This window comes from Panthera leo, chromosome F2 (genome assembly GCF_018350215.1).
Source record: "Panthera leo isolate Ple1 chromosome F2, P.leo_Ple1_pat1.1, whole genome shotgun sequence".
In the NCBI taxonomy this organism is placed as follows: Eukaryota; Metazoa; Chordata; class Mammalia; order Carnivora; family Felidae; genus Panthera; species Panthera leo.
The window spans coordinates 41,307,720-41,328,689 of NC_056695.1; the positions used below are offsets into that span (position 1 = coordinate 41,307,720).

The window sequence follows — 20,970 nt, forward strand, 5'->3', positions numbered from 1 at the left end:
CACAAAAGTTTTAAATTTTGATGAAGTACAATTTATCAGTGTCTTATTTTCTCACTTACAGTTTTGTTGTAATATATCACCCAAGTTTCAGGAGATTTACTACATATTCTTGCAAGAGTTCTGTAATTTTACTTTATTTTTTTAAGTTTATTCATTTATTTTGAGAGTGAGTGAGAGAATCCCAAACAGGCTCTGTGCTCTCAGCACAGAGCCCAATGCAGGGCTCCATCCCATGAACCGTGAGATCATGACCTGAGCCAAAATCAAGAGTCACTCACTCAACTGACAGAGCCACCTAGGGGCCCCAGAGTTCTGTAATCTTTGCTCTTAATTTAGGTGTCTTATTCAACTTGGATTAATTTTTTTATATGACATGAGGTAGAGGCCTAAATTCATTCTTTTGCATGTGGGTATTACATTATTTCAGCACCATGTATTGGAAAGACAACAGACATACTTTGTTTTATTGTGTTTTGCTCTCTTGCACTGTGTAGATACTGTGTATTTTTTTTTTTTAATTTTTTTTAATGTTTATTTATTTTTGACAGAGAGACAGAGCATCAGTGGGGGAGGGCTGGAGACAGAGAGGGAGAGACACAGAATCCAAAGCAGGCTCCAGGCTCCGAGCTCCGAGCTCCGAGCTGTCGGCACAGAGCCTGATGTGGGGCTCGAACTCACAGACTGCGAGATCATGACCTGAGCCGAAGTCAGACAATCAACCGACTGAGCCACCCAAGCGCCCCTGTGTATTTCTTTTTTAGTGTTTATTTATTTTTGAAAGAGAGAAAGAGCACGAGCAGAGGAAGGGCAGAGAGAGGAGGGAGACAGAGAATCCAAAGCAGGCTCCATGCTGTCAGTGCAGAGCCCAACGTGGGGCTCAAACTGGGAGACCATGACCTGAGCCAAAATCGAGTTGAATGCCCAACTGAAAAAGTCACCCAGGTGCCCCTAGGTACTGTGTTGTTTTTGTTTTGTTTTGTTTTTGTTTTTAACAAATTGAAGGTGTATGGCAATCCTGCATCAAGCAAGTCTGTTGGCACCATTTTCTCAACAGCATTTTCTCACTTCGTTTCTGTCACATTTTGGCGATTTTTGAAATATTTTGTAGTTTTCTATAATTTTATTTGTTATGATCTGTGATCAGTAATTATAACTAGCTGAAAGTTCAGGTGATACCTAGCATTTTTTAGCAATAAAGTATTTTTAGGGACGTCTGAGTGGCTCAGTCGGTTGAGTATCCAACTCTTGATTTTGGCTTGGGTCATGATTCTGGGTTGGTGGGATCAAGCCCCAAGTTGGGCTCCATGCTTAGCATGGAGCCTGCTTAAGATATTCTCTCTCTCTCTCTCTCTCTCTCTCTCTCTCTCTCTCTGCCAACTCATGCTCCCTCTCTAAGGTAAAAAATAAGTAAATAAAAATTTAAAACTTCTAAAAAATAGTTATTAAAAAAAACTTTTTAATGTTTGTTTATTTTTGAGAGAGAAAGACGGTGTGAGTAGGGGAGAGGCAGAGAGAGGGAGACAGAATCTGAAGCAGGTTCCAGGCTCTGAGCTGTCAACACAGAGCCTGATGTGGGGCTCGAACTCATGAACCAAGAGATCATGACCTGAGCCAAAGTCAGACGCTTAACCAACTGAACCATCCAGATGCCCCCCAAAATAGTTATTTTTAAATTAAGGTGTGTTTTTAGACCTCATGGCATTGCACACACTTAGTAGACTGCCGCATAGTCTAGACAAAACTTGTATGTGCACTGGGGAACCAAAATATTCATTTGACTCTATTTATTGTGATGTTTACTTTATTGCAGTGGTCTGGAACCAAACCCACAGCATCTTCAAGGTTTGCTTGTATTCTTTCCTCACCAAATTGTCTTGGAATCTTTGTCAAAATTCAAATGACCATAAATGTAAGGGTTTATTTCTGGCCACCCAATTCAATTCCACTGATCATTGCCTACCCTTATGGGAGTATCACACCATTTTGATCACTGTAGTTTTATAACAAGTTTTAAATTTAGCAAACATAACTCCTGCTTTATTCTTTTTCAAGAGAGTATGGCTCTTCTGGGTCCTTTGCATTTCTGTGCACATTTTAGGTTCAGTTTTGTTGATTTTTGTTAAAAAAAAAACAAACAGTTGAGATTTTGATAGCTTGTGAATTGAATCTGTAGGTCAATTTAGACAAGATTGCCATTTTAACCATATTAAGTCCTTTGTTTATGAACATGACTGTCTTTCCTTGTGTTTAGATCATCTTTTGTTTTCAAATAATGTCTTTTAGTTTTCAGTAAGTCTAACTATTCCTTTTTAAATTTTTTTCCTAAGTGTTTTTTTTTTTTTTTTATGCTATTGTGAATAGAATTGCTTTCTTAATTTCATTTTTGTGTTTTCACTGTAGTGTATAGAAATGCAATTGATCTATTATATGTGTCGATCTTGTATTTTGTTACCTTGCTGGACTGGTTTTTTCTACCTTGTTTTTAGTAAATTCTTTTTTATTTTCTACATAAAGGTTTACCTTGTCAATATCTTGTCATTTTTTAATAAATTATTTTTGTTGATTCTGATTTCAATAATCTGAAAGACCTTTGCATTTAGGTTGATAGAAAATTCTTATTCTCATTTCCTGTCAGGTACATAAACAATTATTTAATTTTCCTTAAGATGCCTTGTGTACAGCAGAAATCCTAGTGCAAAAATAAGGATGTGATTCCGAATTTAGGCTTCCTGAAAGTAGGTGTTACCTTATAGATACTGAACATAAGTGTCACTTATAATGTTACATTTCTAGTTGGATAATTTTTATCTATCTTGTCTTGTTTGTATTTTGAAGGTACTAGACACCTGGATTTAATTTATAGGAGATCTTTAGCCAAAGGTATAGAATATGCCAGGACAGAGTCATGGAAGTAAGTTGTATACTGTGGGACCAATCTGACTCTACTAGTTAGTAGGAAAAACCTAGTTACTCAATTAAATACATAGAGAAGTCTTTGTGGTTTTTGAGAATTAGTTATCAGGCATTTGACATGAGCAAATATGGTCTTTGAATGAACGGTGGTTAAAAACTCTGGGTGGTTCTGTTTTGGTGAAGAGCTAACTAGTTGTGTCACCTTTGGGAAATAATTTAACTCTTATTTTCTGTTTCTACCTCTGTAAAAACGATGAGGTATGTCTGAGTGATTGCTAAAGTTCTACTCAGGCATAAATTTCAGCATTCCCTCTGTATCTGCTCTTATAGTTGCATATAGATTGACTGTTAGTCTCTAAATAGACTTTCCCCACACAAAGGTAGAAACATCTCCCAACTATCTTTAATATTTTTTCATGCTCTGATATTTTAAAAATGATGAAATGGAATGATGGTTATGGAAATAACAAGAATGAGGTAACAAATTATTTTATGATTTATGGAGTAACTTGGTATGTTACATTATTGAATCCGAAGAACAATTCTGTGAAACTAGGAAAGTGCTATTATTCCCATTTAGCAAATGATGAAATTGAAGAGAAATTAAGTGACTTGCTCAAAGTTTCTGTACTAATAAAAAAAAAAAAAATGGAGTCTGGAACTATATGCACATCTGGCACCATTCCTATTAACCCATCAGTTAGGATTATGTAGGATAAATAATCTCAAAGATTCTTAGCCCTTCCATTATGCGTTTACTGGTCTTTGAAGTTGGATAATTACCTACTTAGATTTAGAAGATTGAATAATCTAAAGCTGTGGGTCTTTATTGATCCTTAAGCTACTAACATCTTTATAATTTTTCTCTATGTATTTTCAATTATGGGTATCTGGCCACTGTGATGAAAAACAAATTGGGTAGGGTGAAACTAATTTCAAAATATGGTAATCACTTGCGTTGCCACATAAAGAATAATTATGTATTCACTTGGCTTGTTCTTCTTGGAGGTAATTGCTGCAGATAGCATGGAGAGGACACAAGCATCAATTTTCCCTCTGTGTTAATGGTGATTGATTTAACTTGTTATGCATCCCTTCCAATTTACCCACTTCGCTACCTTTTTTTCCAATCAAGGTTGGAAGAGCTAATTCATGAGTGCTATAGTACTTTGTGTTTTATGCTGTACAATTGCTTGTATATGTGGGTAGAACCATCTATTCCTTGGAGCAATAACTTTGGATTTTTTTCTTTTTCTTTTCCTTTTGGTCACTGTGGCTGTGGTTCCTATTAGTGCTTTGAATTCATGCATTTTCATGCCTAACTATTCCTGGCAACTACCCAGTTAATCATCAATGAGCTGGGCTTTGGAAGTGGTGCTTTGTGGTTGAGTGACTACGAAGGCTTAATTCTCTCTTTCCTGTCCCTTTAAGAATCTCAGAACTGGATCTCTGGGGAAGACTTGCACTTAAGTCTATATTAACCCTTTTGCTTTTCAACTTTGGACTTTTGTGGAAACGTGGGACAGACTAGCTATGGTATTCTTACCTGTCTTGGGAGAGAAAACTGAGAATTCTAAGAAAGATCACCTTGAGGAAGTCTGTTTCCTTACATAACTGATGCTTTTAGAATAAATATTGGACATTGTCTATTCCTATTGGTTCACTGTGCTTTCTCTCCCTTTAGCCCCCCAGGTTCGCCCAATAGTCTTGGCTACTTCCCTACAGCTGCTAATCTTAGCGGTGTCCCTCCACAGCCTGGCACGGTGGTCAGAATGCAGGGCCTGGCCTACAATACTGGAGTTAAGGAAATTCTTAACTTCTTCCAAGGTTACCAGGTCAGTAGCTTGAAGAAGAAAATACACAGTGCCCTTATTACTTAAGTTGATTTGCCTAAAGAATGCAGCCAGGAAAGAGCAGATTTTCTGAACCTCATGTGTACATATGCTAATAGGTTTGCTTATAGAGGCAAAAAGAACCAGAGGCAAAGTCAGGGGGACTAGTTTTGAGTGCTATTTTCTTTTCCTTTTTTTTTTTTTTAATTTTTTTGTTTTTAATGTTTATTTATTTTTGAGACAGAGAGAGAGCATGAATGGGGGAGGGCCAGAGAGAGAGGGAGACACAGAATCTGAAGCAGGCTCCAGGCTCCGAGCTGTCAGCACAGAGCCCGACGCGGGGCTCGAACTCACGGACTGTGAGAGCATGACCTGAGCCGAAGTCAGACACCCAACCGACTGAGCCACCCAGGCGCCCCTTGAGTGCTATTTTCAAACTCACCCATTTGACAAGATTAGGACTTTTCCAGGCTACTCTAATTGTCTCAACATAATCTGTTGGTGCTCTTTTTGAAAATTGGGCTACTTTGGGAAAGCTCTTCAGGGCACACAGCAATGTGGGTCTTTTCATCTAGAATAGGATTGGCTAAGAAGGAGTTTTCCTCTAATTCTTGACTACCCAAAAAAGAAAAAAAAAAAAAAAGTACTTAAACATGCAATTTGAGTATGTAAAAAGTAGTCAAGGCCTCTCTACCTAACCTGGAAAAAACAAAGGAGACTCTATGAATCTTTAGATGCTAAGTCATTAAAATGAGCTGTAGGATATTTGGTGAGCCTTATATGAAATGATCTGTGATAATTCTTGTGAAACGAATGTTGGCTCTTACCAACTTTTTCTGCCACTGCCTATGTCCATCAATTGTTTTCCGACTCAAGTTATGAAATGAGATGTTTCTTGCTAAACTCTATAAGAGCTCTGTAAGAGTCAGCAAAATCTCCTCATTGCCATCTCCTCTGAGCAGAGACCTTTCTTTCCTTGAATCACATAATTACCTAGAACCCAAATTCCTTTCTTGCAATACCTAAAAATCAGTATCTTGAAACTCTTTTATTGTATTAATAGCAAAAATTATCTTTCTTCTTGAAGCTGAACTTTGCTTGAGTCTCTAGAGATGAGAAGTATTTATGGACATAATCATCAAACCTAAAATATGCCTTGAGCATTTACAGTACAGAGTTGTAAGGATTATGCCTACAGAGTCTGTTTCACCATTGGAATGGGTTTACAAGCTTGGCGTCCATGAATCCTGGAGGATTGTGGAGCTCGTCTAAAATTATCTCCGTGGGGATGCCCCAAGCCTACCAAGTTACTGTAATGTTCTTATGGGCTTTTAAAATTAAAAGTGTATTTTCTGGCAAATGAAGAATATCTAATGAAGGTTAGACAAAAGTAATTTTTTGTTATTGCCTGGCTTAACACATTCATACCGGAAGTAAGAGGTCTTTAGAGATCAGTAGATCTTTTCCCCTTATCTATGGGAGAAAACATTCCAAGACACCCAGTGGATGCCTGAAATTGCAGATAGAATCAAACCCTGTAATTTCTTTTTTCCTATCCCTACCTACCTGTGATAAATTCTAATTCAAAGACAGAGATTAACAATAATAAAGCAGAACTGTAATAAAAGGGATGCGAATGTGGTCATTCTCTCTCAAAATATCTTACTGTACTGCATTTACCCTTGTTGTGATGATGTGAAAAGATAAAATGCCTGTGTGGTAAGATGAAGTGAGGTGAATGACGTATGCATCGTGATGTAGTGTTAGGATTGTGTTAGGATCATTTGCTTCTGGTCAGTCAAGGGTAACTGAAACTGCTGATAAGAGGAACTATTGTACATACTTTGCTTCTTCCCTAAACCATTATGCTGCCTATTGGGAGCTCTTGCAGGGGGGGAAACAGTTACTCTAAACTTCACATAAGATTCATGAGATTCTGAAAGGAATAGAGAATTTTACTGAAGGCTATTGAGGAGGTTGCTTAATAAACTTTTGAGTTTGTGTTTTCTCCCAGTGTTTTCCAATTCTGGAAAGTACAAGCAAAGTTTCAGGTTCTAAAAGTCAGCTGATTTTCTATTTTGAAGTCAATTAACTTTCTATTTTGTTTTGACTGGTCAACATTTAGCTTTGCAATGACTAGAATTAAGAGGTCATACACATAAATTGGTTGTGAGATTAAGCAAAATTGCTCTTATTATGAAGTGTTCTCTGGCTGGCTTTTGTGGGTATTCTACCAGAAACAAGTAAAGGCAGTTATTTCTAGATTTATAGCTACAAGATTGATGTGCTTCAAAATTGAGATAAAATAACTTCAGTTTATAGCAGTTTATCTTCTAGTATCTTCTAGGCAATCATTGAAGGCTGGAGTAGAGTTATCTGGTATAATCAGAAGTAAGAAGATCGTACAAAATTATTTGATCTCAAGGAATTTGGCCTTCATTGCTGAAGTGCTTGGAGTTCACGACCTGGATCAACCAATTAGGATTACGTAGGAACTAGGAGCACCTGTCTGGTTCAATCAGTAGACCATGCAACTGTTGATCCCAGGGTTGTGAGTTCAAGCCCCACATTGAGCATAAAGCTTCCTTGAAAAAAAAGAAAAGAAAAAGATTATATATAAACCTCACTTATCAAATTAAGTATATCAAATTATTCCAATGTCTTTAGTAATTTGAGTTTTAAGGCAGTTACAAAATCCACAATCTTTTGTATCCTAATTTTATATCACTCTTACATGAAGGCTCATACATTCAGTCTTTGAGAGTCCATGTCTATTTTTTTGTTTGTTTGTTTTTTAATGGTTTTGTTTTTTAAGTTTTTATTTATTTTTGAAAGAGAGAAAGAGAGAGAATGAATCACAAGCTTGATTGAATGAATCACACAGGGCTTGAAACCGTGACTCTGAGATCATGACCTGAGCTGAGATCAAGGGTCGGATACTTAATGAGACTGAGCCACCCAGGTGCCCCAAGAGTCTGTGTCTTCTTATTTTTTTCTGTCCTCAATTATTTTGGTAATAGTCCCTAGCTATAGGAATCCGGATTGGGTATAGATTTACCATAAGACAAAATCAGTAGAGTGTGACTTAAAACTGTGTTCTCTTAAGTATATTTTGTATTTATCTTTATTTACAGTGTATTCACTGCTGTTGATGTATTGGGAGGTTTTCATTTTATTTCTGGTTATGTAATATATTCATATAATTAAGCAAATACTTAGTAATAATTGGTTGAGTGAAATCTCTTGATAGTTTCCGATTCTGCCTTCTAAAAAACATCTCAAGATAATAATGGCATATGCCATTTCCTATAAACATTATATTTAAACATAATTTTTGGATATATGTTTCTCCTACCCTTAGCAAAATTCCTTCTACTTTGACGTAATTTTTCTATACTTCACACTTGGTGGTAGTGGGGAAGGGGGTATGAAGCCAGAGAGGGTAAGGATTTACAAAAAGGGAAGAATTCTGATGTCCAAAACAAAATGCAGGACATGGGTTCTGCTATCAATTTTGTAATTTTGTAGGGGCACCTGTCTGGCTCAGTCAGAAGAGCATGCTACCCTTGATCTCAGATTTGTGAGTTCGAGCCCCACGTTGGGTGTAGGGAATACTAAAATAAATAAATAGGTAAACTTTTAAAAAATCTGTGATTTTATAAAGTTAAAGTGCCTGGGTTGGGCCCATTTTGGTAAATGAGATTTATAGAATGAGGACTGAATACATGAAGACAAACTACCATGAAAATATTTGATCAGGAGAATGTCATTCTGGTCGTGAAAATAAACCTGTATCTATATTTGATGGGCCTCTTATTCTGGACTCTCTGGTCTCCTTACATAATTCTTATAACTTGATTTGCCATTTGCTTTATCCTTTACTGTTAATGCTTTGCATTTTTAATGGTTTTAGTTTTTGTTTTTTCTCAGAATACTGACTTTAATCAGTATCTCTTTAAGCCTCTGGCCGCTATTATGTTTATCTGCTGTCTGCCTGAGAGAATTAGGTTGATATTACAAATACAATATTTAAAGTTCACAGAGTTGCTTGCAGATGCTGGGCTTATTGGACAATACTTTGCAAATAGTTGGTACTCAAACTATTTTATATCTAGTCACACCTGTGATATCATGGAAACTGTACTGTTAGCACGATCTGATGTGTTTGTTGTTTATTGTGTTATGGGTTCTTTATCCCTGTGTTCACTCTAACTAACCCCTTCCCTAAAAGAAGGTTTTATTAAGTAGGAAGTGGTGACTTGGGATTAGTTGTTACATATGTGGCTCTTACCAGCATTTGAGCTTGTTTCCTACATTCTAAATGTCGTATAGTACTGTCCGTAGATCTATTCAGTTGAAATGCTAATCGTCCATAGTGGCAGTTTGTCCATCTTACGATCCTGTTTGTTCTAACTTGCATTGTAGTACGCAGCCGATGATGGACTTGTACACACAAATGACCAGGCCAGGACTCTACCCAAAGAATGGGTTTGTATTTAAGGGCCCCAGCAGTTAGACCATCCTCAGAAAAGAAGGTAAGGCGCTATGATGTGAAAGCTCAATCATAAAGGGCCAAATAGAGATCGAGAATCTGAATGTATTTTTTATGAGTTGCGTAAGAAGTTCCCCCTTTTCTTTAGTATGATGTAGGAGTGACAGAGATCCTGGAAGAAATGGGAGACTGGAATTCAGTGTGTCATCCAAGGAGACAGTATCTTAGAAACATTTATGGATCATAGTTGTATGTTATTTGGGGGTAAGGGAAAACTTGTCAATTTAGAAATTCATTTGCTAGATTTATGTGGAATACAGTTTGGGTATGCTTTTTTGTTGTTTTAATTTAGGTAAAAATCATAACAAAATCTACCATTTAAAAAAATTTTTTTTTAACATGTTTTTACTTTTGAGAGAAAGACAGAACATGAGTGGGGGAGGGGCAGAGGGAGGGAGACACAGAATCAGAAGCAGGCTCCAGGCTCTGAGCTGTCAGCACAGAGCCTGATGCAGGGCTCTAACACACGAACAGTGAGACCATGACCTGAGCCGAAGTCGGACGCTTAACTGACTGAGCCACCCAGGCGCCACCCCTAAAATCTATCATTATTTTTAAGTATACAATTCAGTGGCAGTTAGTATATTCATAACATGTGCAACCACCACGTCTATCTAGTTCCAAAACACTTTCATCACCCCAAAAGAAAACCCCAAACCCATTAAGCATATCTCCCTATTTTCCTTCCCCATAGACCCTGGAAACACCATTCCTGTCTGCATGGATTTGCCTTTAGTGCATATTTCATAAAAATGGAATCCTACAATATGTGGCCCTTTTGTGTCTGGCTTCTTTCACTTCACAGGTTTTTGAGGTTCATCCTTGTTGGAGCCTGTATCAGTACTTCCTTTCTTTTCATAGTTAATAACATTCCATTGTATGGATAGACCGCATTTTTTATTTATTCCTCTTTTGATAGACATTTGAGTTGTTTCTGCCTTCTTGCTATTGTAAATAGTGCTGATATGAACATTTACGTACAAAGATTTGAGTACCTGTTTTTTAATTCTCTTGGGTATGTATCTAGGAGTGGAATCACAGAGTCCTATGGTAATTCTGTTGAGTGGACTTTTTTCCCATTTCATTTTTTTTAAATGGTGGTAAAGTATACATAACATAAAATTAACCATTTTTAAGTGTATGGTTCAGTGGCATTAAGTACAGTCACATTATTTTGTAACCATCACCACCATCTATTGTCATCATCTCAAACTGACACTCCCCTCTTCCCTCATACCCTGGCAACTACCTTTCTACTTCCTGTTTCTATACATTTGACTATTCTAGGTAACTCAAAAATGGAATAACCTAATATTTGTCTTTTCATGATTAGCTTATTTCCATTAGCATAATTTTTTTTTAATGTTTATTTTTGAGACAGAGCATGAGCAGAAGAGGGGTGGAGAGAGAAGGAGACACAGAATCCGAGGCAGGCTCCAGGCTCTGAGCTGTCAGCATAGAGCCTGACGCGAGGCTTGAACTTGTCAACCACGAGATCATGACCTGAGCCGAAGTTGGACGCTCAACTTACTGAGCCACCCATGCACCCCCATTAGCATAATGTTTTTAAGGTTCATTGTCTAAATCTAGAGTAAAGGAATCCTGATAGTTTTTGAAAATAGTTTTTTAATTGGTAACGTTTTCTTAAAGGATATTGGCTTTCATTAACTAACTTGAACTTAAATAAAAACTTCTGGGGGGGGGGGTGGGGCACACGGGTGGCTCAGTGGGTTAAGCGTCTAACTTCCACTCAGTTCAGATCTCATAGTTTATAAGTACGAGTCCCACATCAAGCTCTCTGCTGTCAGCACAGAGCCCACTTCAGATCCTCTGTCTCCCTCTTGCTCTGCCCCTACCCTACTTGCATGCGTCCTCCCTCCCTCCCTCCCTCCCTCCCTCTCTCTCTCTCTCTCTCTGTCTCAAAGATAAACATTTAAAAAAATTTTTTTTAACGTTTATTTATTTTTGAGACAGAGAGAGACAGAGCATGAACAGGGGAGGGGCAGAGAGAGAGGGAGACACAGAATCTGAAACGGGCTCCAGGCTCTGAGCTGTCAGCACAGAGCCTGATGCGGGGCTCGAACTCACGGACTGTGAGATCATGACCTGAGCTGAAGTCGGACGCTTAACCGACTGAGCCACCCAGGCGCCCCAAAGATAAACATTTTAAAAATACACACATACATACATACTTGGAAGGGAAAAAGAGGATACTGGGTTTCTGTGTGAGCTTGCTCTAGAGATGGCATTGTGGGGTCATGGTCAGGAATTGCTGTAACTTAATTCCTTCATTTTTTGTTGTTGTTGTTGTTGGATTTGGTTTCCTGGCATGCCACTTTAAAATTTTGTTACTGGGGCACCTGGGTGGCTCAGTCAGTTGAGCGTCCGACTTTGGCTCAGATCTTGATCTCATGGCTCGTGAGTTCAAGCCCCGTGTTGGGCTCTGTGCTGACACCTAGGAGCCTGGAGCCTGTTTCGGATTCTGTGTCTCCCTCTCTCCCTGTCTCTCTCTCACTCTCTCTCTCTCTCTCTCTCAAGAATAAATTAAACATTAAAATAAAATTTTGTTACCATTTTCATGGCTGAGGACCCTATGGGCCTTAACTATATGAGTTCTAAATTGGAAAGTGTGGTTGCCAATAGTACAATATTGTCCTTGAGAAATGACAATTGGGGTCTTAGGCTCTCATTCTGAAGTTGTAGAAACCCCAGTTCTGGGATGGAAATGATGATTCTCTGCTATTTTCTGTGAGATTTCAAGATATCTTGGGTACTAAAGAACATTGTGCCCAGATACTTTGCAGTGGGTATGGAGTATTTTCTAGTTTAGTTCACAGGAATGAGAGCACATTATTCTAGCTTTTTGATAGTCTTTTTGATCCATACTTCGTCATTTAAAATGTTCTTTATTCAACTTCTTAATGCTGTTTATGAACATGATAAGCATACTCTTCTATATCATAAAATGAATGTATTGAATGAGAAATGACTAGAGGCATGACTGGGTGGTTCAGTCAGTTGAGTGTCTGACTTCAGGCACTCCCAAGGTCATGATCTTGGGGTTCCTGGGTTCAAGCCCCTCGTGGGACTTTGTGCTGACAGTGGGGAGCCTGCTTAAGATCGTCTCCTTCCTTCTCTCTCTGCTCCTCCCCTGCTTGCACACATGCTCTCAAAAATAAATAAACATTAAAATTTTTAAAAAGAAAAAGAAGAAATGACTAGACGTGGAACTTTGTTCTTTTTTAAAAATGTTACTTACTTTGAGAGAGCGTGTGTGCATGGACACACATACAAGACAGGGAGGGGGAGAGAGAGGGAGAGAGAGAATCCCAAGTAGTCTTATGGGCTGTCAGTACAGGGCTCTATCTCACCAGTGGCAAGGTCATGACCTGATCTGAGATCAAGAGTAGGATGCTTAACCAACTGAGCCACCCAGGCACCTCAGAGCTTTTTGTTATTATATGAGAAATGTCCTAACTTGACTATAACCATTACTCAACTCTGATTCTATCTTATGTTTATATATTTGAAGTCATGATAGAATATCAGGTGCTCTGTTAAAATCCAGGTGTTTGCATTTATTATTATAAAATCAGATTGATCTACTTTTATATTGAAATTTTTAAAAATTCACATGGAGTACTGGATGAAACACCTGGCTAAGTTATCAGTTATTTAATGATCTCAGCGATCCTGGGAGGTAAGGATCATAAAAGTATTGTGTGCTTATTGGAAAGAATTTGGAACATACAGACAGGTGCAAAGAAGTCACTAATAATTCCACCCTCCAGAAATAACCATAATGAATATTTTCTTTCAGATTCTTTTTTGTACATCCTTATGCAATTTGGACCCCATTTATTTCCCTTTAACCTTCTCGTGTGGCTATATATTTTTTCTCATCATCTATATTAATAATCAAATTTATCATCACTAGTCATCTCTTAAATATCACTAGAATGCCTTATGCTCTGTAAGCAATTTTATATCTCCAGTGCCATTTAAGTCTCATTGCAGCACCATGAGGCATCAGGGCAGGTACCCATGGCTCCATGTGACAGATGAGGAAATGAAACCCAGAGAGGCTGGGTAACTTTCTGAGTCCTACAGTTAATGACCAAGCTGACTAAAGATACATCACTTTGAGTTTCAGTCTTGGTGCTCTTTTCTACTAAGCAAATAAGAGCATGGCAGAGTAAGTACTTCTAGTGGGATGGATGGTGGCCCCAAATAAATGTCCACATCCTAATCCCTGGAACCTGTGACTATTAGCTTATCTGGCAAAAAAAAAAAAAAAAAAAAAAAAAAAGGTAAGGATCTTGAGGGGAGTTTATCCTGGATTATGTGGGTGGGCCCTTAATGCAATTATAAAAGAGGCAGAAATAGGGGCACCTGGGCGGCACAGTCAGTGGAGCACATGACTCTTGATCTCAGGGTCATGAGTTCAAGCTTTCACACTGGGTATGGCGCCTACTTAGAAAAAAGGGCAATGGGGAGGAGACCAGATGGACACAGGAGAAGAGGAGGCAATATGACCATAGAGGCAGAGATTTAAATAATACAGACATAAGCCAGGGATCACCTGCAACCATTGAAAGGTGGAGAAGGCAAAGAATTGTTCCCTAGGGCCTCTGGAGGATGTACATCCTGGCTGACACCTTGATTTCTGGCTGCCAGATATGTGAGAGAAGTTTCTGTTTTAAGTCATCAAATTACATTATTTTTTACAGCAATGACAGGAAACTAGTAACAGTACTTGAAAAATTTATTGAAAGCATGATGCCATTACTGGTTATGGAGTCAGATAAAGGTAGCCAAAGCCCATGATAAGGTCTGATAAAGAAGTTTCAGTATTCTGCCTTCTTGTATAGCCAACATTTGTCAGCTAACCCAAGAATTACTCTAGGTATGCCTCTTTTTTTTATCATAAAAGATCCCCAACGACTGCTCACAAGCTGTTGAAGATGCCCTCTTGGGAAGGAGGTTTGATGGCTGTCTGGAAAAAAATGCCTCCTCAAAAGGCCAGAGTTCTTGTTTGTACCCCCAACTCCCTCACCATAAGCTCCAAGTGTAACTCTCCTAGTGTGTTGGGGGGGGGGGGGGGGGCAGGACCAGCTCATAAATTTGTCAACAAATGCTTAGCTATAAACATATTTTGCATACATATGGAGAGACAGTTCTTCAGAGGTAACATTTCCCTATTCTGTAAAATGCACATAGCATCACTTCTTCATATGTGACTCAACTTTTCTAGGTAAGAATCAGGTGGGTTAATGAGCATAAGCAAGTTTTACAAACTATAAAGTTATGCATATAGACAAACAACTACTTTATTTCTATGATTATAATAATCAATACAGAAGCAATGTTGATGACTATTATCTATGCTCCAGACATTGTTCAGATTTCACCAATTTTTCCATTAATGTTCTTTTTCATTTCCATGATCTACTTCCATGATCCAATCTATGAATCCATGTTGCAGTTATTTGGCCTGTCTCCTTAGTATCCTCTAGTCCATGTTAGTTTCTCAGTCTTTGCTTATTTTTCATGACCTTGAGAGTTTTGAGGTATTCTGCTTTTGAGGTATTTTGTGGGCTATCCTTGATTTTGAATTTGTTAGATGTTTTTTTGGCAATAATACTGGGGTAATGGGTATTGGGAAAGAATAATACCATGGAGATGAAGTGCGCATCCTATCACATAATATCTGGGATGCTATTACCTACATAACATTACTGGCGGTGTAATCTTGATCATTTGCTGAATGTCTTAGTTCATTCTGGCTGCCGTAACACAATTCCATGGACTGGGTGTTTTATAAATAACAAACCTCTAATTTCTCACAGTTCTAGAGGCAGGGAGGTCCAAGATGAAGTGTTAACATTTTCCTTTGCTTTTTTGTGAGAACTTTTGTCTATACTGGGTATTTTTGGAAGTTCTTGTGATGTGTTAAGCCTGGTATTTTCACAACAGCTAGGTTTTAAGGAAAAACAAAAGAATACCCAACAATCAAACAAAAACCATGCAGCTTCCATTTGGAGAGTATCTTTTATACCTGGCCTCTTAAGTATATAGTTTAGATTACTTTGTAGTTCGAAAATTATCTGTCTTGCACTATCAACAATAGCCAAATTATGGAAAGAGCTCAAATGTCCATCGACTGATGAATGGATAAAAAAGATGGGCTGTGTGTGTGTGTGTGTGTGTGTGTGTGTGTGTGTGTGCGTGTGTGTGCGCGCGCGCTGGAATATTACTCGGTGATCAAAAAGAATGAAATCTGGCCATTTGCAACAACACAGATGGAACTAGAGTGTATTATGCTAAGTAAAATAAGTCAGAGAACGACAAACATGATTTCACTCCTATGATGAATTTAAGATACAAACAGATGAACATAAAGGAAAGGAAACAAAAATAATATAAAAACAGGGAGATAAACCATAAAAGACTCAAATACAGAGAACAAACTGAGAGTTGCTGGCGGGGTGGGAGGTGGGGGATGGACTAAATGGGTGATGGGCATTAAGGAGGATTTGAGATGGGATGAGCACTGGGTGTCGTATGTAACTAATGAATCACTAAATTCTATTTCTGAAATTATTATTACACTATATGTTAACTGTGATATAAATTTTTAAAAAATGATATGTCTTTTGTATTATATAATTATTTGCTTGGACCAATATAGTGACTAATATTTTAGTTTCTGGCCAAAATATTCAAGATGTTTCTTGGGTAAATGAGATTTTAAAATGAAACAAGATTTTACTTTCTTTCTCTTTCAGCTAGTATTTATAATAGTGGGCAGCAACAGCTACCTAAATGCCGATTAGTGATTTAAGTGACAAAAATTCTATCAAAACATTTTTCTTTGATTAAAGAATCTGAGTTATGGGTTTTATCTTACCTATTATATAAGGAAAAAGAAACTATTTCTTTGTCCTAACAAAGAAATCTCACAAATGACAGTTTTTTTAGAAAAGAGATGTCAAAATTACTACAAGGAAATAAAATATTACAACTAACCAGAATTGCAGGGTTTTTAAGGGGTTTAGCTTCATTCCATAAGACGTAACCCCAGTTGGTGAAATCCAGTTTTCTTAAATGATTTCTTTGTACATGGTACTTTCAATGTCCGTGTACAAAATAAAACATTTTTTAACACAGATCTTACTGGAAAGGAAAGAGATTTGTGAATATTTGCAGTTGTAACTTCAAAATTGTCTTTGCATAATAGTTTCTTTGTACTTTTACTTTTTTCTGCAGCTAAGGGAAAATAGGAAACATTGGTTGTTTTTTGTTTGTTTTGGGGGTTTTTGTTTTTTTGAGGGGGAGTTGAAGGTTTTGTGGGGTTTGTCTTTTGTTAACAGCTTGAAGTCTAAAGTTTGATTACTAAACACTAAAGTTCCATTGGATACTACTGGGATTAAAAAGCAAGGGGCACCTGGGTGGCTCAGTCAGCTGAGCGTCCGACTTCCACTCAGGTCATGATGTCACGGTTTGTTAGTTCGAGCTCCGAATCAGGTTCTGTGCTGACAGCTCAGGGCCTAGAGCCTGCTTCGGATTCTGTGTCCCCCTCTCTCTCTGCCCCTCCCCTGCTCATGTTCTGTGTCTTAAAAGTGAATAAACACACACAAAAAAAAAAAGGTGGGGGGGGGGCAGGCTTCAGAGGTGAGTGGGTCGCTCAGTCAAGCATCTGACTTCAGCTCAGGGACTTCGAGACCCATATCAGGCTCCACACTGAGGGTGTAGAGCCTGCTTGGGATTCTCTGTCTGCCCCTTCCATATGCACGTGCACTCTTTCTTGCTTTTCTCTCTCAAAATAAGCTGAAAAAAAAAACAGGCTTGAGAAAGCTAAACTTTTCATTTTTTTCAGACTTTTCTACATTTTCACAGAATATGAAGGTATAATTTTCAGTGTCTACATTGGTTTCTTATTAGAATGATAATATGAGCTGGGAATGGGAAAGGTTTTATTTATTGACTGATAACAGGCCCATGTTTGACTGACTTGACTGGATCCAAGGGCTTGCTCTTTCCAAACTGTCTCTGTAGGGTACCTCCAGCAACTCTTGGCTTACATCCTTCCATCTTAAATCCAGAAGCAGGCCAGGAATTGAGGTTATTTGGCCTGGCTTAGGTCCATTTCAGAAAGCACTGTGGCCAGGAACATGCAGGGCTCTGATTGGCCATGTCTGTGTCACTTGATGGGTTCCGTTGTAAAGTTGCTTCATTATGGGCTTAAGATTAGGTCATGGGACAGTCAGTTATTTAAGGACAATTAAGATGCTATTGCCAAAAGAAGAATATAGTAGATCTTGGACAACTGTGTTGGTAGATCATTGATAGAGATTTTATTTGTACTTAGTAACCAAGGGGAAACTTGCATGTCCTGTGTTTTACACTAAGTACTAAATTACAGTCACTTTGTAAACCACATTTTAAGAATGATTTCTAACAAGTATTTCCCTGTTTTATAAATACCTGATTCTAAATTTGTATCAATTTTAGAGTCTATTATTAAAGTAAATCTAACCTTGACCATGATTTCAAACTGGCCATATGAACAGATCTGGACTCTGAAGAACCATTTTTATGTCTATCTGCGGTCCAGTTTCTCATCTACTTGTGAAAGCATGCACAATGCCAAAAGTTTTCACTTTAAAGTTTTTGTGTGGTGGGGCACCTGGGTGGCTCGGTCAGTCGGGCAACCAACTCTTGATTTTACTCAGGTCATGATCTTGCAGCTCGTGAATTCGAGTCCCGTGTCAGGCTCTGTGCTGATGGTGCACAGCCTGCTTTGTTTTCTCTCTCTCCCCCTCTCTCCGCCTATCTCTCTCTCTCACACAATAAATGTATGTATGTATGTTTTTGTGTGGTGTATAAGTGAAATAGCATAACAGAACCAATTTGTGTTCAAATTCTGGACCTGCCGATGACTACTTTAACTGCTCTGTGCCTCCGTTTCTCCATCTGTATGATGGGGATAGCATGGTAATCTTTATAGGATGGTTGTACAGATGAATGCACATAAAGGTTGTCTATCAACTGTTCACTGAGTTGATGTTTCCTGTAATGTCATGCCTTGTTGCTTCTTATTGACTCAAATATTTTTGTTTCATATTTGAAATTACTTATACTAGACTTTAATTTTCAAAAATTGTCTTAATGGTTTTAATAATGGTATCAAGCCTCTTAATATCAGAAGAATTGCTATGATGGGGTGCCTGAGTGGCTCAGTCAGTTGAGCTCTTGATTTCAGCTCAGGTTGTGATCCCAGGGTCATGGGATCGAGCCCCATGTCAGGCTCTGTGCTGAGCATAGAGTCTGCTTGTGGTTTCTCTCTCTCTCCCTGTGTCCCTCTCCCCAGCTTGCATGTGTGCACACACGCTCTATCTCTCTCTCTCTCTCTTCCAAATAAAAATTAAAAACACAACAAAACAAAAAAATGCTGTTGTAACTTGAGGACCCAGACTGAGGAATGTCTGTATGTATAGACATTGTAAAATAGTCACTCCACAAAGGAGCTGAGTAAAGTATGGAGGTGCAAACATACACATCATCAACACATGGTAGCACAAGGGAGGGAGCTGTGGGAATGCCAGTTACCACATAAATTTCATCTGCCAACACTGCTCCTTGAGAACTTGCTGTAGAAATCCCAACTATGTGTAAAATAACAGCTTCGGATTCTGTGTCTCCCTTTCTCTCTGCTCCTCCTCTGCTCATGCTCTGTCTCTGTCTCAAAAATAAATAAAACATTAAAAAGAAAAAAGGAAAAAAAAAAAGGGCGCCTGGGTGGCTCAGTCGGTTAAGCGACCAACTTCGGCTCAGGTCATGATCTCGCGGTCCGTGAGTTCGAGCCCTGCGTCAGGCTCTGTGCTGACAGCTCGGAGCCTGGAGCCTGCTTTGGATTCTGTGTCTCCCTCTCTCTGACCCTCCCCCGTTCATGCTCTGTCTCTCTCTGTCTCAAAAATAAATAAAAATGTAAAAAAAAGAAAAAGAAAAAAGGAATCCCAACTATGTGTAAAATAAAATTGTGGACTCCCTTAAGGCTTTTTTTTGGGGGGGGGGCCTTTTGTAATTCGAAATCGTTTTATTATAGCTGCCAATAATTGACAATTTAGAGACTGTAATATTTCCTTTTATTGTCTTGTGTTGTTTTTTTCAGTGTTTGAAAGATGTATGGTGATCCCGAAACCGTCAGATATGTCCACTTCTAGCAACTTCAGGGGAAGTTTGTCTACACTCAGGCTGCAGTATTTTCAGCAAACGTGATTGGACCGTGGGCCTGTGCCCTATCTTTTGGTAGAGGAAAAAAATTGAGCCAATGAAGCCAAATCCTTCTAGCAAGCAGCATGCCTGGCTCCTTGCTGATTGCAAATAGGCATTTAAAATGTGAATTGGAAATTGAGTGACTCTAATACTTCCAGCTAACGTGGCATCATAGGTGTTTCCTAAGTTTTAAGTCTTGGACAAAAAATACTAGTGTCTACCGTCTCCATCAGGAACTCTGTTGTGGAAGCTTCATTTGTGTGTTTCCATTTTTCTATCTCCATCTCCCTATCTTCTGCACGAGTGTGCCCTCTTACTAAGTAATTCAAGAATAAGATCTTGGAATACTTGAGTCACAAACTTAAGGAATAAAACTATTCTCCCACTATCTTGGCCATCATGGTGTCTTACAGTTAAAAACGAATGAAAATGATTTTTAAAACACCTTGGGGATAAATCAGAAGATACTGTACACCCACTGCAAAACATACATGGCTTAAAAGTTGCATCTTTTTTCTCAGCAGGTACCAGTTGTAAATAATGAACTAGGGGCCAAAATGCAAAACCAAAAATGAAGCAGCTATGTGTAGCTAGTAATTTCTAGTTTAAACTGTAACTGAACATTGTGGCTTCAAATGTATTATTTTATATTGTACTTTTCCCATTACTGATGGTTTGGACTTTAATAAGAGCTATTCCATAGTTTTTAATATCGCAAAATGAGAATATTTGAACAGTGTATTCTAGAAAGCAATATACTAACTGAAGTGAATGCTTGTATATATTAAGATATAGCCTTAAACCTTTCTCTCTAATGCCTTACCTGTCAAATAATTAAAACTTTTAAAAGCATAGGATTAGAGTCAGCATGCTGGACTGAGAGGTAAACACTGAAGCGGTTAGAGCAGTTACTGATGCTGTCAGCGTTTAGCACTATGTGTTTAGCTGTGTGTATGCTACAAAAGTGCAATATTAGACACTAGCTAGCTAGTACTGCTGCCTCATGGAACTCCAAAGAGGAAAACAGGATTTGATTAAGTAAGTGCACATGTGTCTTTAAGTTCCTCCTATTGTCCTTGGCTTGGATGCAATGCCATGCAGATTTATGTGGCTGCTATTTTTTATTTACTTTGCATTACTTTGATTAACACCTTGAATGGAGAGCCAAACCTTCCCTCTTCACTTGACCAGCAATGGCCCTTTAACTGCAGTAGGAAAAAAGAAAAAACAGAAAACCTTTTTGTGTGAAAACTGGTGACAACTGGCACTTAGGATCAGAAAAAGAGTTGTTTATACTTGATGCCTTAAGATGCTGTCTGCCCAAAGCTCTGAAAGCCTTAAAGATAGTAATACTTAACTACAATACTACCGAGAGTTTTCATAGAATTGTTACAT

The 20,970-nt window shown here is 38.3% G+C and overlaps 1 protein-coding gene across 6 annotated transcripts in view; it reads left to right on the plus strand.

The window, feature by feature from the left end:
- Positions 1-20,637, plus strand: part of ESRP1 (epithelial splicing regulatory protein 1) — a 64,365-nt gene extending 43,728 nt beyond the window's left edge. For 3 of the 6 annotated variants that reach the window (XM_042924169.1, XM_042924164.1, XM_042924165.1), the window contains exons 14-16: positions 4,598-4,748; positions 9,171-9,280; positions 19,472-20,637. In XM_042924169.1, the coding sequence (XP_042780103.1) occupies positions 4,598-4,748; positions 9,171-9,245 (226 nt within the window). In that variant the 3' untranslated portion in view covers positions 9,246-9,280; positions 19,472-20,637. The remainder of the gene's footprint in view (positions 1-4,597; positions 4,749-9,170; positions 9,281-19,471) is intronic. The other 3 variants (XM_042924166.1, XM_042924167.1, XM_042924168.1) reach the window with 3 other exon arrangements.
- The last annotated feature ends 333 nt before the right edge of the window (positions 20,638-20,970 follow it).